The 23,604-nt window shown below is 34.3% G+C and overlaps 1 protein-coding gene across 3 annotated transcripts in view; it reads right to left on the bottom strand.

Moving 5' to 3' along the window:
* The window catches only part of CENPK (centromere protein K), a 59,548-nt gene that overhangs the window by 12,714 nt on the left and 23,230 nt on the right, over window positions 1–23,604 (bottom strand). For 2 of the 3 annotated variants that reach the window (XM_086699985.1, XM_025924190.2), the window contains 5 exons: window positions 17,405–17,487; window positions 17,207–17,305; window positions 16,733–16,865; window positions 10,715–10,768; window positions 9,249–10,102 (listed from right to left, as the gene is read on the bottom strand). In XM_086699985.1, the coding sequence (XP_086556111.1) occupies window positions 9,944–10,102; window positions 10,715–10,768; window positions 16,733–16,865; window positions 17,207–17,305; window positions 17,405–17,487 (528 nt within the window). In that variant the 3' untranslated portion in view covers window positions 9,249–9,943. Of the gene's footprint in view, window positions 1–9,248; window positions 10,103–10,714; window positions 10,769–16,732; window positions 16,866–17,206; window positions 17,306–17,404; window positions 17,488–23,604 lie in introns of those variants that run through there. The other variant, XM_025924191.2, reaches the window with a different exon arrangement.

Raw genomic sequence — 23,604 nt, 5'->3', positions numbered from 1 at the left:
ATGCCCAGGAGTCAGTCCCGATACCCATTCTATTCTTTATCAACTGATTTTTCCTTTGATTAATGTATGCTTTTCCTTGACTTTAAAGACCATCTATACACCAATGAATCTGAGAGCTAAATGTCTACTTGGCTGTGTCTTATAAGGCAGTACAAACTTCTTGTGATATACAGAATTAGACATGTTCGTCTGTCTTTTCCATGCAGCAAATGGAACCACAATTCACCAAGTCTCTAGCCAGTATGTTTTTTTCAGTCCACTTTTCAATTTTCTTAACATGTATTCTTCATATAATGTGCCAAGCTTTAGTGGGAGAAATAGGGAGAAGTGTGTCTATTTCATCTTAGCTGGAAACTAGAGTTCCTCTCTGCTATAGTCTGAATCTTTGTGTCACCCTCAAAATTCACAAGTTGAAATCCTAATGCCCAATGTGATGATATTAGGAGGTAGAACTTTTGGGAGATGCTTAAGTCAGGAGGGTAGAATCCACATAAATAGAATTAGTGTTCTTATAAAAGAGACCTTACAGAGATCCCTCCCCCTTCCACCATGTAAGGACATAGTGAGAAGGCACTAAGAGCAAGAAAGAAGACCCTCACCTGACCATGCTGGCACCCTGATAGCAGATTTCCAGCCTCTAGAACTGTGCCAAAGGAATTTCTGTTGTTTATAAGTGCCCAATTTGTGGTATTTTGTTACAGAGCCTGAATGGATTCAGATTCTATCTCCTTTATTGTTAAAACATTGTCAAAATAGTTATTCTCTATTGTGAAGTGTCTGTTAACTTTTTTTACCAGGATTATTTTTAACTGGGATAAATGTCTTCTATTTATTGATTTTGGGGGTACACTATATATTTCAGATTTAAGTCCTTTGTTGGATATAGATAGTCTAAATATCTTTCCCCATTCTATGGATTACCTTCTAACCCTTTAAAGGAAGACAGAGTTTGTAGATAGAAATTCCTAATTCTAAGATAGTCTATTTTAACTTTTTTTCTTTGATTTTTAGGACTCTTTGTATGCTCTTAGAGAGATTTTTGACTACTTGCTTCACTTTTTTTCTTTGAAAAAAGCAAACATAGTTTCTTTATAACATGCAATTGTCCTGAAGCAAAAACAGCCCTTTGTCTTACTGCCATTCGACAATAAGAATACATATCATGGGGGTGCTTGGGTGGCTCAGTCGGTTAAGCATCTGGCTCTTGGTTTCGGCTCGGGCCATGATCTCACAGTTCATGAGCTAGAGCCCCGCACTGGGCTCTCTGCTAACAGTGTGGAGGCTGCTTGGAATTCTGTGTCCATGCCCCGCTCTCACTCTCTCTCTCTCTCTCTCTGCTTTCTCTCAAAACAAATAAACTTAAAAAAAAATACATATACATGCTCCAGTCAAAATGAACACTTTACACCCTAAAATAAGAGGGAAATCCAACTCTGTCTTCAAAAAACCTTAAGTATTTTTGTATAAATTAACTTTCTACCAAAAGTTCATTCCTTACTTCTGATTCCTAAAGATACATCACAACTTATGTGCATATAGTATATGGTAACAATGTGGAAAAACTGCTATTCTTCCCACCGTGAACATGCTAATACAAACTTGGTACCTTGTAGAGATTTTTCCTTTAGACATAGGTTGTATTTATTGTTTGAATAACCAGATGTTCTGAAGTAGAAATCCTTGCAACATCTTTTCCGGAAACAATTTCTTTCTACATGTCTTCCTTTCATTAGCTGATATTAAATAAAGTTATGTGGTTCCTTTATCCCCCATCCTCCGAAGTTAACTTCTCTTCTTGAAGTATACCTGCTACGAGTTTTTTTAGGGAGAGTACGCAGTAGGAAAGGTTTTTAGTTATGTCAGAAAATTTGTTTTTTCCTCATTCTTGAATAATAGTTTAGCTTATTATGGAATTCTAGGCTGATGACCTTTTTACCACCCTCAGCCTCACCATCTGTTGTTGCAGATGAAAGATATGATTGCTATTTCTATCTTACTAAACTATCTTTTCTCTTTAGTACCTTTAGTATTCTCTTTCTCCTTGATATTTTGCAAACGATTTCATGCTGTGGTTTTACCTCTATTTATCTTGCACAGAATTCAGTTAGCATCTTTTTCTGAGCGCTTCTGTTGTTCTGCATACTGAAGATTTTTCAGCTATTATGTACTCAAATATTACGTATTCAGCATTCTCTCTATTCTTTAAGAAGGTTTATGTTGGTGGAGTTCCTCAGTTTGTCCTCTATATCTCTTATTTGCTCTTCATAATTTTTATCTTTTTATCTTTATGGATGAATTCTTCAAATTATCTTTCAATTTATTAAATCAATCTCTGACTCAATCAAGAGTTTATCTCAGTTATAGAATTATATTTAAATTATATTAATCAGGTATGGGACTTTGTAATTAATTCCTTTTCATAGCCAAATGTTCTTTCATTTGTTCCTATTTTTGTGTTATAATTTCTAGCTTTTTTAGATGAAAAATTTCTCAAACAACCTCAAAATGCACATTTTAAAGTCTTCATCAGATTGTTCCATAAAATTAATTTCACTGAGAGCCAATGTTTCATTGTTGGATGTTGCTACTAGCTAGGATACCTTCAGTTTCAAGTAACATAAAATATCTGTCTCAACTTACTTAAACCAGAAGGAGAATTTATTATCTTATATATCATGTTCCCTAGCAAAGCACCTTTAGGGTCAACTAATTCACTGGCTCAATAACATTATCAGAATTTGTTCTTTCTCTTTTGTGACTCTGCCATACTAAATACGCCAGATTTGTCCATGGCAGCTCTACTTATGGTTACAAAATGGCTAAACGGTTCCAGATGTTCCATGCGGACCCAGTAACATCCACCAGAAGAAGTCATCTCCTCCTGTATATTTTTTTAATCAGTAAAAAAAAAAAATATATCTATCCCAAAAGTTCCTCAGAAGACATATATATTAAGTCAATATTGCACCAAATGTATTCTTAAATAAATCACTAAGAAGGGGATACAGACAACCATGTTTGGTTTAGCTAAATACATGGCTCTGTAGACAAGAGTGGATTACCCAAACAAAATTTAGTTCCCTTAGAAAGTAGGAAGATGCAAAAAACAAAATCTGTTGCTCTGGCTCTTTGCATTAAATTCCTTCATTTATATAACATTTTTGTTTGATTGGTCATTTTACTAGGAAAACTGTTATGTTTATGGTTTGTCATTTTTATTCTTTTCCTCACCCTCTACTTTGACCCCCTTTTACCTAGGAGTTTTCAAATTGCTTTAGTCTCTCCCATCCCCAAGTCCATAAGCAGTTATTATGGTGTTTTAGCATCTCCGTGATAAAATTATTTATTACTATATAATAAAATAATCCAAAAGTTAATGGCTTAAAACAATAACCATTTATTTTTTTGATAGTTTCAGTGTTTCAGAAATTCAGAAACAGCTTAGCTGAAGAGTTCTGGCTCAGGGTCTCTCATGAGGAGGCTGTCAAGATTTTGGCCAGGGTTAGATATCTGAAAGCTGAAAATTGTTTACTTACACAGCTGAGACAGAGTGATGCTTTGTTCGCAGAAGACCTCAGTTTCTGCTCCTATGAGCCTCAACACAAGCTATTTGAGTGTTCTCATATCATGATGTCAAGCTTCTTCAAGAACTTGGCAATCCAAATGAGATCAAGATAGAAGAGGCAATGTCTTTTATGATCTAGCCTTCGAAGCTGCACACTGTCTCTTTGCCATATTCTATTGGTCACAGAGACCAACACTGACACAATATGTGGAGGTGGGGCCACCCAAGGACATGAATACCAGCAGAGGAGGATCATTTATCTTGGAGACTAGCTATTACACCTATCCAAGCAACACTGGGTATTTAAATATCCCCACTTACTTCCTGGCCATAAAGCTGTATCTTTGCATCGTTGCCACTTTCACTTTCTCACACTCACAGCTTTATAATCTTCAGTAGTTTTTGTTTTAGATCTCCTTTCACAAGGTTTTGACTGTGAAGAGACTCACTCAAGCCCTTAGCTTTAATGAGAGACCTTGATTCTAGTCCTCCTTCTCATATGGAGAAGTTTTAATATTCATTTCCAAGAAAGAACCAAAATCTCATATTCACTAAGTTGCTTCTAAACCCAGAGTCATTTCCACTCACAGCTATTTCTCTTCTGATTGCTGATCTTCCAATGTTTATCTAGTTTTTAAGTCTTGTTATTTTTCCTTGTTTTCTTCTAAATTTTATCAATGTCACATGTTAAAATAAAGAGTATACTAATGTGAGAACTCATCACTTTGAAGCCTTATTTTTTTAGCTTTTTAAACTGATTCAAAAGTTGCAAAAATAGTACAGAGATTTCCCATATATCTCTCATCTGGCTTCCCTCAGGTTAACATCTTATATAACTGCATTAAAATTACTGAACCCAGGAAACTACTGCTGGTATACTACTACTAACCAAATTGTAGACTTTACTCAAATTTCACCAGTGTTTCTACTATTGCTGTTTTTCTCACCCAGGAGCCTGTGTAATACTTGTAAATTATGTATCTGATAAAGGACTTGTTTCCAGAATACATAAAAACTCTCAAAACTCAGTAGGATGAAAGACAATCCAATTTCAAAATGGGCCAAAAGTCTCTCTACGCTTTATAGACCTTTTTCCATTCCTTTATGCTTAACCCTTCTGAATTACTTTGTTTTAGGTATGTTTCCTATATACTGCAGTTGAATTCTGCTTTGTGAGTCAAGGAGATTCTCACTGTTAGGACTACTATGTTTGGTCTCTTATCTGTATTAGGAAAGATAGTCCTCCCGAGGACATGATCGATGATTCTTGCACGCTCTGGCTGACCACAAAACTACCCATCTTTTGACACTGAGTACTTTCTGAACTGGTCATATCGGCAACTAACTATGTCAAGGTAACCACAATGTGACAATGCTTTAAGTACTTGCTCTCCATTGAGGTCTGCCTTGTTTGTGGCTTGCTACAGACGACGCTCAGCATTCTCCTCCTGGTCTTCTCAGCTATGGCAAAACTCACTGCAGGTGTAGTCTCCACCCAGCTCCATCACATTGCTCTGTGGGACTTGGAGATAAAGAAATCCAGTACAATAATGCTGATGCTCTTGTTTGCAGTGCTGTAATAAACTGTTTTGCTCTAATACATTTAATCACATGTACTTTCAGCATTTATGGAGGTGTAAGAAGTTAATTCCTTGCCTCTAATGTAAGACTGGGGCTCTTCCCAGACACTATGATATTTTTAAATTATGTGAATTTTGTTATATTTATTTCTTTCTCTATAAAATAGGTAATCTTTGTTCTTTTGTTAAATTTTTTTCTGAAGGTGCCTGTGTGGCTAAGTCGGTGAAGTGTCTGACTCTTGATTTCAGCTCAGGTCATGATCTATTTCTTTTTGCAGTTCTATCAGTTTTTGCCTCATACACTGTGATGATGTTGTTAGGTGCATATATATTAAAGACTATTATGTCTTCTCAGAGAATTGGCAGTTTTATCAACATGTGATGTTCCTTGTAAGCCCTGGTCATTTTCCTTGCTCAGAAGTCTTCGTCTTAAATTAATAAAGTCCTGGTTTCTTTTGATTAGTGTTAGCATGGTGTATCTTCCTCCATACCTCCACTTTTAATCTATCAGGGTCCTTATATATCAAATGAGTTTTTTGTAGAAAACACAGAGTCTGAGTCTTGTTTTTTCATCCACTTTGACAGTCCTGCCTGGATTGGTGTATTTAGTCCATTCACATTTAAAGTGATTACTGATATACTGGATTAATATTTGCATATTTGTTACTGTATTCTATGCATTGCTTTTGTCCTCTCTGTCTTCCATTTTCCTGCCTTCTCTCATTTTAACTGAACATTTTACACAATTCTACTTTTTCTCTTGTCTTTGCACATCAATTATACTTAAAATATTTTTAGCAATTGCCCTAGAGTTTGCAATATACACTTACAATTAACCCAACTTCACTTTCAAATAAAGAATGTTCTAGAGAATTGAAAAATACAATTCTTGGTAAAAGCAACAAAGAAGCAAACTAATGAAAACACTAACTTAAAAAGATAGATGCAACCCTATGTTCACTGCATCATTATTTATAATGGCCCAGACATGAAAGCAACCTAAATGTCCATCAATGTATGAATGGATAAAGAAAAGATGGTATAGGGTGCCTAGGTGGCCCAGTTAGCTGTGTCCGACTTCGGCTCAGGTCATGATCTCATGGTTTGTGAGTTTGAGCCCCGCATCAGGCTCTGTGCTGACAGCTTAGAGCCTGGAGCCTGCTTTGGATTCTGTGTTTCCCTCTCTCTCTGCCTCTCCTCTGTCTCCCTCTCTCTCAAATAAACATTAACAAAAAAATAATAAGAAAAGGTGGCATATATACATATATATTATTCATCCAAAAAATGAATGGAATTTGCCATTTGCAACAATGAGGATGGACCCTGAAGACATTAAGTGAAATAAGTCAGAGAGAAAAAGAAAGACAAATACCATATGATTTCACCTATATGTGTAACCTATAAACAATAACAACAGGGGTGCCTGGGTGGCTCAGTTGGCCAAGTGTCTGACTTCAGCTTGGTCATGATCTTGTAGTTTTTGAGTTTAACCCCTGCGTTGGGCTATCTGCTGTCAGTCCAGAGCCTGCTTTGGATCCTCTGTCCCCCCCTCTCTCTGCCCCTCCCCCACTCATGAGCATGCCCTCTCTCTTTCAAAAATAAATAAACATAAAAAATACAATAACCAAAACAAGCTCATGGATACAGAGAACAGATTGGTAGTTGCCAGTGGCAGGGAATGTGAAGTGGGAAAAATGGGTGAAGAGTGTCAAAAGGTACAAACTTACAGTTTTAAAACAAAGAAGTCATGGGGATATAATGTACAGTATGGTGACTATAGTTAATAATACTGTATTGCATATTAAAAGTTCTCGTCACAAGTAAAAAAAAAATTGTTAACCCTGGTGACAGATGATAACTAGATTTACTGCGGTGACCATTTGACAGTATACACAAACATCAAATCATTTTGTTGTACACCTGAAACTAATAAAATATATGTCAACTATAACTCAATTAAAAAAAATCATATTGAGGGGCACCTTGCTGGCTCATTCAGAAGAGCATGTGACTTTTGGTCTCGGGGTCATGAGTTCAAACCCCATGTTGAGTGTAGAGATTACTTAAATAAGTAAAACTTTAAAAAATCATATTGAAATAGTTGTCAATATATTGAAAAACAAATCTGTGTTATAGAAATATATGTGCTTATTTATTAATACATAAATAAGATCAAGTATCTTGACTTCAAAGTATTGATGTACAGGGGTGCCTGGGTGGCGCAGTCGGTTAAGCGTCCGACTTCAGCCAGGTCACGATCTCGCGGTCCGTGAGTTCGAGCCCCGCGTCGGGCTCTGGGCTGATGGCTCAGAGCCTGGAGCCTGTTTCCGATTCTGTGTCTCCCTCTCTCTCTGCCCCTCCCCCGTTCATGCTCTGTCTCTCTCTGTCCCAAAAATAAAAATAAAAACCTTGAAAAAAAAAATAAAAAAAAAAAAAAGTATTGATGTACATAAATGTTATTTAGAGACACCTAAATATAATATGTGCTGGGGGAAGGGGCACAACTGGGTGCATCAATTGGTTAAGCCTCTGACTCTTGATTTCAGCTCAGGTCTTGATCTCAGGATAGTGAGTTCAAGCCCTGCATTGGGCCCCTTACTAAGTGTGGAGGCTATTTAAAAAAAAAAAAAAAAAAAAAAAAAAGTTATGGGGGAAAAAAGAAGTTAACTAGTAGCTAAATAAACTAAAAAGTAAATTAAGGAAAATAGGGAATCAGAAATGTTAACATAGACCTACAACCACATAAAACTTATCTTAAGTCTCAAAAGGGTCATATTCAACTGGGTTGAATTCTCAACCGAATAGATATTTAATTTCTCCAAAATCAATCCGTGCATACACATCAACCAATAACAAAGTTAAGTATATTTTCTGGTAGACTAAAACAATTTGTTTTTAATTTTTTCTTTTTTTCTTTTTTGAGGGCGTGTGTGCACATGCACACACGGAGCAGGGAAGCGCAGAGGAGGAGAGAGAATCTTAAGCAGGCTACATTCCCAAAGACATGGAGCTAGATCTCAGGACCATGAGCTCATGACCTCAGCTGAAATCAAAAGTCGGATATTTAACCAACTAGCCACCCAGGCACCCCATCAATTTTTTTGTTTTTAAATTAGGCTAACATCACCATCTGATGTGGGAAAGCTAGAATGTGGTATTACTTTCTGATATTTTGCATTATCATATTTAAGAGTCAGTAAAATTAAAGCAAATTATAAACCTTAATAGATTCCAGGGATTATCTTAAAGCAGTGAAAAGTAAAAATACATAACGGTCTTCAGAACTTAAAACACTTTCTCCAACATACTCAAAACCATAGACAGCTTACAAGGGCTGTAAGTTTAGATGGAATACAAACCAAGACAATTCTACTATAACTTACTTTGTTTATAACTGATATCAAAAGTGGGCAAATAATCTTGGTAAAAAGCCTGGGTCAAGTAAAGTGAGATGTAATCATCATAGTTTTCCTTAAAGTCTTACACAAGATACTGCACTAAAAAAATCCTAACCAATATCTTTATCAGTAAAATGTGAATGAAGATTTGCCCAATAAATCAAGATGTTTACTACTTTATTTCTTTCTGTAATCTGCAACACAAAGAAGTTCATGGACAACAGTACTATCTACTTTGTAGAATTATTGTCAGGGTTATACTGACTGAACCATTTCTCCCTTCTCCAGTAACTTCAAGAACTAAAAAGATGCTCATTCCTTTGACTCCCAACTTGACTATTCTAGCAAGGTACTTTATATGTCATTTTCCCGTAAAAGAACTTACATTCTCTAAAATTTAACAGTATTTCTATTCTCTCTAAAAGGTGTAAGATATACTTGGAGGAGTATTTGCTTACTTTAAAAAAGATGAAGTATTGAAGGTAAGCAAGAAATGTGGATAAACAGCAGACTGCATTTTCAAATATAAAAGTACACACTACATCCTCTTAGAAAATTAATGGTACTAAAAGCATGTGGAATTCTCTAGTTTAGATTATATGTAATCTTGAATGAGTCCTATAATATCCTCACTTTTCTACCTATGAAAAAGTCTATTTAATTTATTAAAATATCATGCCACATCACCAAAAAAGGTAGAGAGACTTTTAGACCAAAGAGTTTTATTTACAGAAAGGTCATGGAGAATTAACAAAATTTTATGAACACAATTTTGTTAGCAATGATAAACAGAAACAGCATGGTTTAATATATATCACTTGTTATATAATACATATTAAGATATAGTTTTCATGCTACACTTATCCGTTAGTTTCTGTTCCAATTTTTAAATCTAGAAATAAGGCAGTACACATGGAACAGATTTACTACATGCTTTTAAATTACGATTCCTTCTATATCAGATATTGTCAATTTTAAAGCCATCTACAAATTAAATGGCCTTTCCATTATAACTGCTAAATTTCGAGATATAAGCTCCAAATGGAACTCAAAATACATAAAATAAACTGTCACAAATTCAAAAGGAAAACATTACAGTAACAGTATCATAAATTAACAAAGATTACTGCAGAAGATACATCAAAAGTTTATTATGATTAAGTCTAGAATGTTTTTTACTTGCATTCTTTTCCATCGAGTTGAAAACACCAAGGTACTAATTGAATGTGAAGGACCATTTATAAATTGTAGGTGGCATGTGTCATTTTATGGATGAAAGGAAGAGGGACTATGTGCTTTGATTTGCAAATAATGTTCTTTGTCCAAGTAATCCTCAGTGTTTCCATTATCCTTGAATGACAAGATTCATTAAGTACTGTGTGAAAAAAGAGACCATCCTTTTACTGATGGAAGGCTTCTAATCTTATTTGGGTTGGATCTTCTGGATGTCTCAAGGCAATTCCATTACGCAGGAGCAGCTCAATATATGGTGGCCAAAAAGAATCACTAATTTTGACATATGGATCATGTGGAACATCAAATAATCTATTTAAAAGAATCTAGAAAAAAATACCGTTCATAATACCTTAGTAAAAAACTGATACAGCTATAATAAAACATTAAAAATTTGTTTACCAAAGAATGTTGATCTCTTTTCTCTTTGAATAATTGCTTGTCATAATTTCCATGTATTAACTTAAATAAGCGATTTTCTTCCTTTTTAAAAAAACTACATATTAATAAATGGAAACATGTTCAAAACTGTGTACAGATTTCTGCAACTATGTGGAAAGAATCCTTAAACTCACATATGTAGTTCAGATAGAGTACAGAGGTGCCAACTAAAGATTCCATCAATGTAAAAGCATAGGGTTTCACTGTGCAAATAATAAATAACATCATAAAATTTTTTTTAAAGTAATAATCTTAAGAATATGATTAAGGGCTAGTCTCTAACTACGTTCTTTTTTAAAAATGACAATATTCTTTCTAGTAATGGATAGAAAACAAACTATCTTATAGTAAAGATAAATTAATAAAAATTGATTTAATAAAATTTGGTATGTTTAAGAACTAAAGCAGTATTTTCTGTTTCAAGCCTGTGTATAATTGTTTAGAAATCACTAATTAAAAGAAATCTTGAAGACAAAACAACTACACAAAATGCTTACCTCTAACATTTCATGCAGTGTTATCAGCTGTGCAGTTGATTCTTGAATGTTTGTCTTTGACAGAAATGTGAATAACAAAGAATTAACATCTCAGTTCTACCAGTGGCAGAATATTAAACTATATTTATTACGAAATTTTTAAAAATTAGTATTTCTTACCTGCAATGGTACAAGGTATACCAAAACCAAATATTTAGAATTAGGTGATTTTAAAAGAATTCTGAAAGTAAACAATCTGCTTGTACTACACAGTCACGTTCATAAAAACAAAGTTCAAACAACCTCTAAGAAAGTGAATTACTAGAAGGTACAATTCAGACTACCTATAAATAAATAATGGATAAATTATATTTTTTTACATATACTCATGTAAAACACAGTCTAATTTTTGAGCCTTCCAATCAAAATATCTCAAACAAATGGCATTCCAAACCCTATTTATACAGCTTCGGGACAGGAAACTTACTTCCCAGGGAGCCTTGTTCAACTTTCTAGAGTTCTTGACAGTTGTTAATGTTAACTCAATTCATTGCTTCTTTTTCCCTTGGAATGATAGAGAATAAATCCCATTCCAATGCAATCCAAGATTCCTCAAGTATTTGAAGATGGGTATTATAAGCCCCAAGTCTTGGCCATATTAATTGTCATTACTTCCTTCAATTATTTTTCATAATTTGTAGACTTGCAGCCCCTCAATATCATAGTTGCTCTCTAAATGTGCTCTAATTTATCTTTTTTTCTTTTTCAAACCAGTCTCCATATGATACAAGTGTGACTCAAACACCAAAGATGAAAAGGAAGACTCACTTTCATACTTGTATAGATGCTGGAATTTTATTAAGTTTATTCATTACCTTTTAGATATCAATTTTGCCCTGCTGACCTCTCAGCATATCATCATCTAAAATGTCTAAGCCTCTTTCATACATCTAGCTGAATATGTCTCCTTCATTCTTTAATGTTTCAAACCCAAGAAAGATATTTTATGTCCCTCACTAAATATTTTATTTGGCCCAGGTCTAGTCAGCTGAAAAATACAGTCCTAATTCTATCATTCAATATATTTACTATCTAGGACAACATCTAAAGGGGTTCTGCTAGAAATCTCCCTCCAAGATAATACTAATCCTAATCAGCAGCTTTTCAGTTCAGACATTTAATTAAATGCAAAGTCATCTACCACAGTGACAGCTTGTACTTTCCTGATACCAGTCAAAGATTACCTTGGAGCCCTTATAAAGTCTTACATAACTACAAATATTTTAAAGAAATAGTGAAAATGAATGTGATTCCTGAATAAAGATAGTAAAGCTAGACCTCAAAATCTCCTGACCTCTAATACCTTATTAAATGAAAGAGTGGTTTAGAAAAGCAGCATTCTGGGGCGCCTGGGTGGCGCAGTCGGTTAAGCGTCTGACTTCAGCCAGGTCACGATCTCGCGGTCCGGGAGTTCGAGCCCCGCGTCAGGCTCTGGGCTGATGGCTCAGAGCCTGGAGCCTGTTTCTGATTCTGTGTCTCCCTCTCTCTCTGCCCCTCCCCCGTTCATGCCCTGTCTCTCTCTGTCCCAAAAATAAATAAACGTTGAAAAAAAAAAAATTAAAAAAAAAAAAGTAGAAAAGCAGCATTCACTAGTGAGGAAAGAAACAATTAAAGAACTGATACAGAAATAAATAGCAAAAAAGCACAGATTGAGACAATCAAAGAAAAAGCAGAGGAAAAATATAATGAAAGCAGAGCAGAAAAAAAAAACTTTCAACATAAGGATATGAAAAATAATATAAACCATAATATTCCACTGAACGAAATGTGACCTAAATTTGCCCCTAAAAACAATGTCATCTATGGGGCACCTGGGTGGCTTGGTCGGTTAAGCGTCCAACTTTGGCTCAGGTCATGATCTCACGGTCTGTGGGTTCAAGCCCCACGTCGGGCTCTGTGCTGACAGCTCAGAGCCTGGAGCCTGTTTCAGATTCTGTGTCTCCCTCTCTCTCTGCCCCTCCCCTGTTCATGCTCTGTCTCTCTCTGTCTCAAAAATAAATAAACGTTAAAAAAAAATTAAAAAAAAAAAAAACAATGTCATCTTCAAAACAAAAATGATACTGAATGATCAACACTGTAAGGTATCTGTTAAATTACTGAAGGTCAAAGATAAAGAACTCTTCAGACATATACTCGAAGCAGAAAGATATCTACAGGCTGGCCTAGCTATCTACATGATGGCCCAGCACATCCTATTTCGGAAAAATGGAACTATCCCTACCAGGTCTTGAGATTTTTTTTTTTAATGTGCCAAAAATATCCTTTGCATATAAAGGCAAACCAAGCATTTTTATCAGTCAAGAATCCAAAAAATAAAATGCCCAGGAATTCTGCTTGAACAAATTACTTCTCAAAGAAACCAATCAAATCAATTAGTTTAACTTAAAAACTCAAAAATAAATGGTCAAAGATGATAAGCATTGAATCCAATACAATGTGAACATGAAACACATATATAAATAATGTTATGAGACAGAATAAAAATGTTATAAACCTGCCAAAGTTAAAACAAATAACAAATTGTAATGGTATTATAGGAAGAATGCTAATTTCTTCATCTTTAATAGCAGGGAGTGAGTGAATACTGCCTAAAATTGAAAGATGAACATTTTTTAGGTCTTTTAATCTTTTATAATGTTATTCATAATTTGTTTTTTCTCTATATTAGGGACCTCTCCAGAACTAAAATAACTTGAGGCACAAAAATATTTATCTGAGTTAACATTTCTCTTCTATCAATTTAAGTAAAATTACATCTCATGCTTATTTTTTTAAGTTTATTTAAATTTATTTTGAGAGAGAGAGTGTGCACACACGTGCATGTGCACAAGTTAGGGAGGGGTGCAGAGAGAGGGAGAGGGAGAATCCCAAGCAGGCTCCACATTGTCAGTGTGGAGCCCAATGCAGGGCTTGAACTCACAAACCATGAGATCATAACCTGAGCTAAAATCAATAGTTGGATGCTTAACGGACTGAGCCACCCAGGTACCCCATCTAATACTTATTTTATACTGGTCTATACAAAACTACATTGATCTGAACATCTATCAATCCATTTATGCTTCTATATATGTAGGTGTTTATGAAGATGTGTCAAATGATGTTCACCTCATGTTAACAATACGGTGGAGGGATTCAGGGTTTTTTTCTTTCTTTTTTGTACATATTTTTGAATGACAAAACACAGTGTTATGGGCTGCATTGTTTCTCTCAAAATTCACATGTTCAAGTCCCAACCTCCTTGGTGACTACATTTGGAAATGGAGGTAAGTGAAGTTAAATGTGGCCGTAAGGGTGAGACCCTAATCCAACTGGAATGGTGTCTTTATATGAAGAGAAAGAGACACCAGAGAGCTCTCTCTACACTCGAAAAGAGAAAAGGCCATGTGAGGACACAGCAAGAGATGGCTGTGCAGAGCCAGCAAAGAAGGCCTCAGCAGAAACCAACTCAGATGGCATTTTGATCTTGGACTTCTAGCCTCCAGAAAAGTGAGAAAATATATTTCTTTTGTTTAAACCATCTAATCTATGGTATTTTTCTCTAGCAGCTTAAGCTAACTCATATATCCAGTATTACTGCTTGACAGACAAAGGGAGAGAAAAAAAAAAATGAGTACTCTATCATTGTGTAACATGTATTAATGGTCCATATACTTCATTTTAAAAATGTGAGTTTATCAAATGTAACTTAACAATAAACCCATAATGGCTTCTGTGATCAATGATTCCTTTCAGAATCCTTTAACTCTGGTTCTATTGGTAGAGAAGCTTGATAGATTAAAGAAAATGGTGAAAACAAAACAAGACTGGAATCAGAAAATGTGAGTTATTCTATGATTATGATCATTAAGAGGTAAGGAATCATGAACTTAATCAAATGGTTAACAGAAGGCTGTCAACAATTTTAGAAATGAACAAAGTATACAAATAACAATGGGTAGAATGGGAAACACATAGTTACAATGAAGAAGGGGAAGAATAAGAATAAAAAACACAGATTATAAGAAAACAAAGAAAACTTCCTCTTCTTTTCCTAATATAGTCACAGTCATTCAACAGATACAAATTCATGGGGGTTCCAGGGTGGCTGTCAGTTGATCATCCAACTTTGACTCAGGTCATAATCTCACAGTTCATAGTTCGAGCCCCACATCTGGCTTGCTGCTGTCAGCTCAGAGCCTGTTTCAGATCCTCTGTCTCCCTCTCTCTGCCCCTCTCCCACTTATGCTTGTTCTCTATCTCAAAAATTAAAAAACATTTATAAAAACAAACAAATAAATAAGAACTCAGAAGATACTAGAATACATAAGCAAGATAACAGACCTACAAAAATGAATTCAACACATAAAGGAATTCAACACATAAAGAGTGCAGGGTGGGTGAAAAGAGAGATAGATATAAATGATTACTACAAAATCATGTGGTAATGCTAATAAAATGACACATAAACTGCATTTAATACTTCACACAAGTATTAAAGGATGATGTTTGAAGTGACTTAAGTAAGAATTTGCTATCTTCATCAGACAGGAAATGTTTTGTAAGCAGAAGGAACAGAACGTATAAGACACAAAAAGGTCATTGCATACTTGCTGGAACTACAGGGTACAGTTGAATGGATTCATGCAAGAGATAAATAAAGAATGGTTAGAAAGGAGGCTAAAGAGATAGGCAAAATCCTGAATATAAATTCATTACTCTAAGGAGTTTATAGACTTCTAGAAGGGAACTATCAGTTTTATGTTAAAAAATAATTAAAATATATATTTTAGAAAAATCATTCTGGTGCCAGTTTCAATGCCTTCCCCACTTCCACAAGCTCTCTTTATTTATAGTATACACTGTTTTTGAAAAAGGAATTAAAGTAGTTATTCCCAATCTTCTGTCACCAAATGAAATATTTATTTGCTTTTGTGAAAAAGGTCTGTTACACAGTAACTACTAGTTAGTTAAATAGTCAAGAACTATTGTTAAATAGTTAAATTTGACTAGTTAAATAGTCAAGAACTCACATTAACTAACAGATATCTTTGGATTTTAAATGTTTCGTATGCTCATCATGGAAAATTTTGAAAAGAGTAAAAACAAAAACAAATCTCACCTAAAATCTTAGCCTCCATACAGAGGCACTATTACATTTTTTAGTACAAATTAGACTCATAAAATTTAATTAGCTGTTTTTTTGTTTTGTTTTGTTTTTTTAAACTTTTTTAATGTTTATTTATTTTTGAGACAGAGAGAGACAGAGCATGAACGGGGGAGGGGCAGAGAGAGAGGGAGACACAGAATCAGAAGCAGGCTCCAGGCTCTGAGCCATCAGCCCAGAGCCTGACGGGGGGCTGGAATTCACGGACCGTGAGATCAGGACCTGAGCTGCAGTGAAGACACTTAACTGACTGAGCCACCCAGGCGCCCCAAAGCCCGCTAATTAGCTGTTTTTTTAATCAATTTAATAATAAATTGTCAGCATTTTAATAACTCTTTTGGTAGTTCAATATGTTATTTTTAAAAGGCATATTTTCCCCCACTATATGGATATAATATTTGGGGCGCCTGGGTGGCTCAGTCGGTTAAGTGTCCGACTTCAGCTCAGGTCATAATCTCACAGTCTGTGAGTTCAGGCCCCGCGTAGGGCTCTGTGCTGACAGCTCGGAGCCTGGAGCCTGCTTCAGATTCTGTGTCTCCCTCTCTCTCTGCCCCTCCCCTGCTCATGCTCTGTCTCTCTCTGTCTCAAAAATAAATAAAAAACATTAAAAAAAAGAAAAAAAATGTATTTAATCTTATTTTATTGAACAACTAGGTTGCTTCTAATTTTTCAAAAAGTATTATAATGTGATGATGGAAGATTTCTTTACATGTATCTGTGTGTCTTTGAAATGTATAATAAACTACAAAAATTTATCAGAAAATTTACATTTGAACCTATGTGAAACAATCTCATATATAAATAGCTACATGAATTTGTTCTCTAAAACTTACCTTTTTCTTTTTCTTTTTAACATTTCTATCAGGCAGAGGAAAATGATCTTCCAGAAATTCACCCAAGGTAATCAAGAGCTTTTCCTTATATTCCTTTATATCATGCATTTTAGTGTTCAGCTCATCTAAGATTCTAATGGGTATTTTAAAAATTAAGAGAAATATTTTACTGATAAAATACATAAAATAATGAGTATATGTAACTGGTTACTCATAAAGTTGATCAAACACTTTGTTCAAACTTCGTTTGTTCAAACCAAGTAACTAGCTTTATGAAAGTAAAATTCTCTGTTTAACATATAAGGAAACGACAGGTCAAGTCATTAATAAAAGGCCATGTAACTAACAGTTGGCAAAAATTAAAGTAAAACTCACAATTTCTAATAAAATTTCCCCTATTTTCATCTATGTATTTCATGTTAACATTTAAAAAACTTTTTCCTATTTCAAAAACCTAGAATACAAAATTAATACCTTGATTCAGAAATTGTCACAACCTGATTTTTCAATTCACTGTGCACTACATTAAGAGATTCCAATATCTGTTGTTGTTCCTCCAACCACTGTTGCTCCCTTTAAACATGGAAAAACAAAACCAACAATAGCCAAATAAAACATTAATGCCAATTCAACATATATCTGTGACTAAAGGCAATTATAATATAAATATACCTTTCCAAGTCTTCCTTTAACTTTTCATTCTTTGACTGAAGAGTAGAGAGTACCAATTCAAGATCATGTCTCAATTTTTGGAACTAGAACAAAACAATTCAAATTAATTACTTAGTCTGTAATCCCATAAACAGTTATATTTATGAATGAGAGTGAAATTTACATTATTTGTTTAGGATAAATACTCAAAAATCAAGAGCAAAAGACCATTAGAAAGCCTTTGAAAGGAAAAAATACAGCAGATAATAAGTTCTTTGTAATATTTCATTTGTTAAACTCAAAAATATAAGAAGGGGTTTTGAGTAATAAATTTGAATTTCACACTAAAATCCAATTAAATGATTAAGTTTTCAGTAATCAGGGAGATTAGGTGTCTTTTCTAAGAAGACTATACAGAAACAAACATGAATGATTATCATTCATTTAACAAATATTTATTGATCATTGACTACCAGGCATAGTTGAGAGAGTCAAGGATTCAAAGATGAACAAACAGGAGAATCCAAACAAGCAAATATATAACTGCAGAGAGCAATCAGTATCATGAAAAAAAAAAAAAAAAAAGTCAAAATAGGAACACAGAAATGAGGAGCAGGAATGGCTCTTTTAGGTAATATGATAGGGAGAGACCTCTCTGATCAGGTTAAGAGTATCACAGCAGATAAAGACAAGAGATATGACACTGACAATATCTAGCAAAAGAATGTTCCACACAGAAAGATTGTAGGTACAAAGGCAATGAGGCAAGAATATGTGTGAGGTATTTGAGGAACACCAAAAGAACTCTGTGTTGCTACAGCAAATTACAAGAACATCTGGATTTTTTTCTAGTATCTTTTTGTTTTTTTAACATATTAGCTAGTATTCCACTTTCTTGATGTCAAGAGTTTACCTGAGCTTTTTATACATCTAAATCAGTGACAATTTAAAGTTGTCTATTATAGGGGCATCTGGGTGGCTTAGTCAGTTGGGCATCCAACTTTGGCTCAGGTCATATCTCTCAGTTTGTGAGTTCGAGCCCCACATCAGGCTCACTGCTGTCGGCATGGAGCCCACTTCGGATCCTCTATCCTCCTTTCTCTCTGCCTCTCCCACTCCCACTATCTCTCCCAAAAATAAAAATGTAAACAAACAAATAAATAAATAAAATAAAGATGTCTATTATAAACCTTAGCGAAACCACAAAAAGGGGAGAAATAACCAAATAAATCAATAGTGTAAATAAAATGGTTTTATTTTTAAAAATACACAATTCAAGAAATTGGAAAGAGAGGAAAACAGGAACAGAGAAAAGGTAATACACATAGGAAAGAAAAATGAAGTACAAAGATTTCAAAGCAACCACACTGATATTATGTTAAATATGATCTAACAATAGAATTAAATTAAAAATAAATAAGAGAAAAGTAACAAGAAAAATTTGCAAATGTTTGAATACTAAAAACACACTTCTAAATCATCCATGAATCAAAGAAGTAATAATCTGTAAGAATATAAGAAATTATTATGAACTATTTGAAAATAAAAACAAAATAAAAATTTCTGGGGTGAAACAAAAGCAGTACTCAAATGAGAATTTACAGAACTAAAAGCCTATATGAGAAAAATGAAAGCTCTCAAATTAATGACAACTTCTACCATAAGAAAAAGAGCAAATAAAATCAAAAGTAAACTGAAGAAAAAATAATGATTAAAAAACCTTAAATCAATGATATAGAAAAACAAAAAGAAAACTGAGGGAAAAAAAATCAAAGAAACCCAAAGTTGGTATTTTGAGAAGGTCAACAAAATCACCCACGCTAATTACAAGAGAAAAAAGAACAAAAATTATTAACATTAGTTACAAGAGAGGTGACATTACTATAAACATTAAAATGGTAATGGGGAAATATTATGAACAAATTTAATAAAGTGAACAAATTAGATGAGATGTACAAGTTCTTTAAAAGACACAAACTATACCACTCGTTCAGAGAAAAACAGAAAACCTGATGAGTCATAAAAAACCTAAATTTGTGGCTAAACATTTTCCCATAAAGAAAACTCCAGTTCCAAATGGCTTTACCTGTGAATTCTAACAAACATTTAAAGTAATAAAAACACTGATTCTATATAAACTCTTTTGAAGAAAGAATACTTCTCAACTCATTCTATTAGGCTTGATATGAAAGCCTAACAAAGATGTCACAAGAAAAGTAAACCACAGACTGGTATCTCTCATTAACATAGATACAAAAACCTTAATAAAATTTTAGCAAATGAAGTCCGTCAATAAATTAAAAAACATTATTACACAGTGGGTTCTTCCTAGGAATGCATGGCTAATTAAACAGTTAATACCAATTAAAAAAATCAATGTACTGAGTCAATTAATTCAATATAGCCACAGGATATAAAATTAATATACAGAAATCTGTTGAATTTCTATACACTAATAATGAGGTAGCCGAAAGAAATTAAGAAAACAATCCCATTTATAACTGCACCAAAAAGAATAAAATACTAGTAATAAACTTAACCAATGAGGCCAACCAAAGATCTATATTCTGAAAACTATAAAACACTGATGAAAAAAAATTGGAAAAGACACAAATAAACGGAAAGATACTTCATGCTAATGGACAGGAAGACCAATATTGTTAAAATGTCTATACTACCCGAAGCAATCTGCAGATTTTATGCAATCCCCGTCAAAATACCACCAACAGTTTTCACAGAATTAGAACAAATGATCCTAAAATTTGTACAGAACCCCCTAAAAACCTTAAATAGCCAAAGCAATTTTGAAAAAGAACAAAAGCTGGCGATATCACAATCCCAGATTTCAAAATATACTACAAATCTGTGGTAACCAAAACAGTATGGTACTGGCACAAAAACCGATAGAAATCAATGGAACAGAATAGAGTCCAGAAATGAATCCATACTTTCATGGTCAATTAATCTATGACAAAGGAGGCAAAAATATACAATGGGAAAAAGACCATTTCTCCAACAAATCATGTTGGGAAAACTGGAAAGCTACATGCAAAAGACTGAAATTGAACCACATTCTTATACCATACACAAAAATAAATTCAAAATAGATTAAAGACCTTAATGTGAGACTTAAAACCATAAAATTTCTAAAAGAAAACACAGGTAAGTAATTTCTTTGACATGAGCCATAGAATTATTTTTCTAGACATGTCTCCTCTGGCAAGGGAACAAAAACAAAATTAGGGGCGCCTAGGTGGCTCAGTTGGTTAAGCGTCGGCTTCGGCTCAGGTCACGATCTCACGATTCGTGGGTTTGAGCCCTGGGTTGGGCTCGGTGCTGACAGCTGAGTCTTGAGCCTACTTGGGATTCTGTCTCCCTCCCTGCCCCTCCCCCGCTTGTGCTCTGTTCTCTCTCTCTCAAAAATAAATAAACATTAAAAAATTTAAAAATAAATAAAATAAACATTAAAAAAACCAAAAAACAAAATTAAACTCTTGGGACCACACCAAAATAAAAAGTTTTGCACAAAGAAACCATCAACAAAATAAAAAGGCAACCTATTGAATGGAAGAAGATATTTGCCAATGATATATCTGATAAGGGGTTCAAATCTAACTATGTAAAGAACTTATACAACACAATGTCAACAAAAATAAATAATCCAATTAAAACTGAGCAGAGGACCTGAATAATCATTTTTCCAAAAAGGACATACAGATAGCCAACAGACACATGAAAAGATGCTCGATATCACAAATCATCAGGGAAATGCAAATTAAAACAATTCACTACACACCTGTCAGAATGGCTAAAATCAAAAACACAAGAAATAACAAATGCTGGTAAGGATGTGGAGAAAAAGAAACCCTTATGGACTATTGGTAGGAATGCAAATTGATGCAGCCAGTGTGGGAAACAGTATGGAAATTCCTCAAAAAATTAAAATTAGAATTTCCACATAATCCAGTAATTCCACTACTGGGTATTTACCTAAAGAAAACAAAAACATTAATTTGAAAAGACACATGCATCCCTATGTTTACTGTAGCATTATTTACAATAGCCAAGACATGAAAACAACTCAAGTGCCCTTCAATAGACAATTGGATAAAAAAGATACGGGGCGCCTGGGTGGCTCAGTCAGTTAAGCATCAGACTTCAGCTCAGGTCATGATCTCATGGTCCGTGGGTTCAAGCCCCATGTTGGGTTCTGTGCTGACAGTTCAGAGCCTGGAGCCTGCTTCAGATTCTGTGTCTCCCTCCCTCTCTACCCCTCCCCCACTCATGCTCTGTCTCTGTCTATCTCTCTCAAAAATAAATAAACATCAAAAATTTAAAAACAAAAAACAAAAAAGAAGACATGGTACAATCTATACTATGGACTATTAGTCATAAACAAAGAATGACATCTTCCCATTTGTAACAACATGGATGGATCTAGAGGTATACTGCTAAGTAAAATGAGTCAAACGGAGAAAGACTATACCATATGATTTCACTCATATGTGGAATTTAAGAAACAAAGGAACAAAGAAAAAAAAGGATATAGATAACAAATACAGATAACATATTGGGTTTCCAGAGGGGAGGTGGATGGAAGGATAAGGAAAACAGATAAAAGGGATTAAGGGTACACTTATTTTGATAAGCCCTAAGAAATGTATAGAATTGTTGAATCATTATATTGTATACATGAAACTAATATAATACCCTATGCTTAAATCAAAATAATTTATTATATCAACAGACTAAAAAGAATTCATCTTCCCTATGAATTCAGAAAAAATAAATGACAAAATTCAATAATAATTTATGATTTTAGAAAAGACTTTATAACTTGTAACAGAAGGTAATTTCCGGGGCACCTGGGTGGTTCAGTCTTTTAAATGTCCAACTCACTGTCATGAGATCAGACCCTGAGTCGGGCTTTGTGCTGACCATTGGGTCTGCTTAAGATTCTTTCTCCCTCTCCCTCTGCCCCTTCCAAGTTCATGCTAACATGCACAAACGTGTTCACTCTCTCCCTCTCTCTCTCTCAAAAAAAAAAAAAAAGGTAATTTCTGCAAGGGCATCTATGAAAAACCTACTGCTAACACCACACTTAATGATGAAAAAGAGAATGCTAGCCACTAAGGTCAGGAACAAGACAAAAATGTCCATTCCTACCACTTTTGTTATATTACTGTAAGTCCTAGAGCAGTACAGTAAGCCAAGGAAAACATAAAAGGCATCCAGATGGAAAGGAATAAATACACATGCCTCTGATCTCAGATGACATGACTAGCTATGTAGAAAATCTCAGAGCACCTACAAAAAGGCTACTAGAATAAATGGGTTTATCATACTCACTAATAGAAGACCAATATATAAATATTAATTTTATTTGTATGTACCATCAATAAATAATTGACAATTGAAAAAAGAATACCAGTTTAATAGCACTAAAAATACAAAATTCTAAAGGGATGAATTTGACAAAAATGCATAAGACCTGCACATCTCTGTTACAGTTTATTAAATTGTTTTTAAAAATTATGAATTGGGATGGGGCACCTAGGTGGCTCAGTTGGTTGAGTGTCCGACTTCGGCTCAGGTCATGATCTCGCAGTTTGTGAGTTCGAGCCCCACATTGGGCTCTGTACTGCCAGCTCGGAGCCTGGAGCCTGCTTCGGATTCTGTGTCTCCCTCTCTCTCTGCCCCTTCCCTGCTCACGCTCTGTCTCTCTCTGTCTCTCAATAATAAATAAACATTAAAAAATAATTTTTTTTAAATTAAAAATAATCATGAATTGGGACACCTGGCTGGCTCAGTCGGTAGTGCATGAGACTCTTGATCCTGGGGTCATGAGTTCAAGCCTTCTATTGAAGGAGAGTTGCTTAAAAAAAATTAAAATAAAAAAAAATCAAGAATTAATATTGAAATTTGTCACATTCTTTCTGAATTCATGAGATGATTAAAAGTCTTTTTTTCTTTTTTAGCTTTTAATATAGTGAATTATAAAACACTGATGATATAAATCTTAAAAATGTAAACAAATGGAGACCTAAATAAATGCAGAGATCATACAGGGCTCCTGGATCTGAATTGAGACTCAGTATGCTAAAGATGTCAATGCTCCTCAAATTAAACTACAGAATCAGGGAAATCTCAGTCAAAATTATGGGACAGAATACCAGCCAACTCTAATATATAGGAAAATATAAAACAGTTCTGATAAAGAA

This window comes from Puma concolor, chromosome A1 (genome assembly GCF_028749965.1).
Source record: "Puma concolor isolate L17-30 chromosome A1, mPumCon1.1.hap2, whole genome shotgun sequence".
NCBI lineage: Eukaryota > Metazoa > Chordata > Mammalia > Carnivora > Felidae > Puma > Puma concolor.
This window is presented reverse-complemented; position numbering and strand designations above follow the sequence as displayed.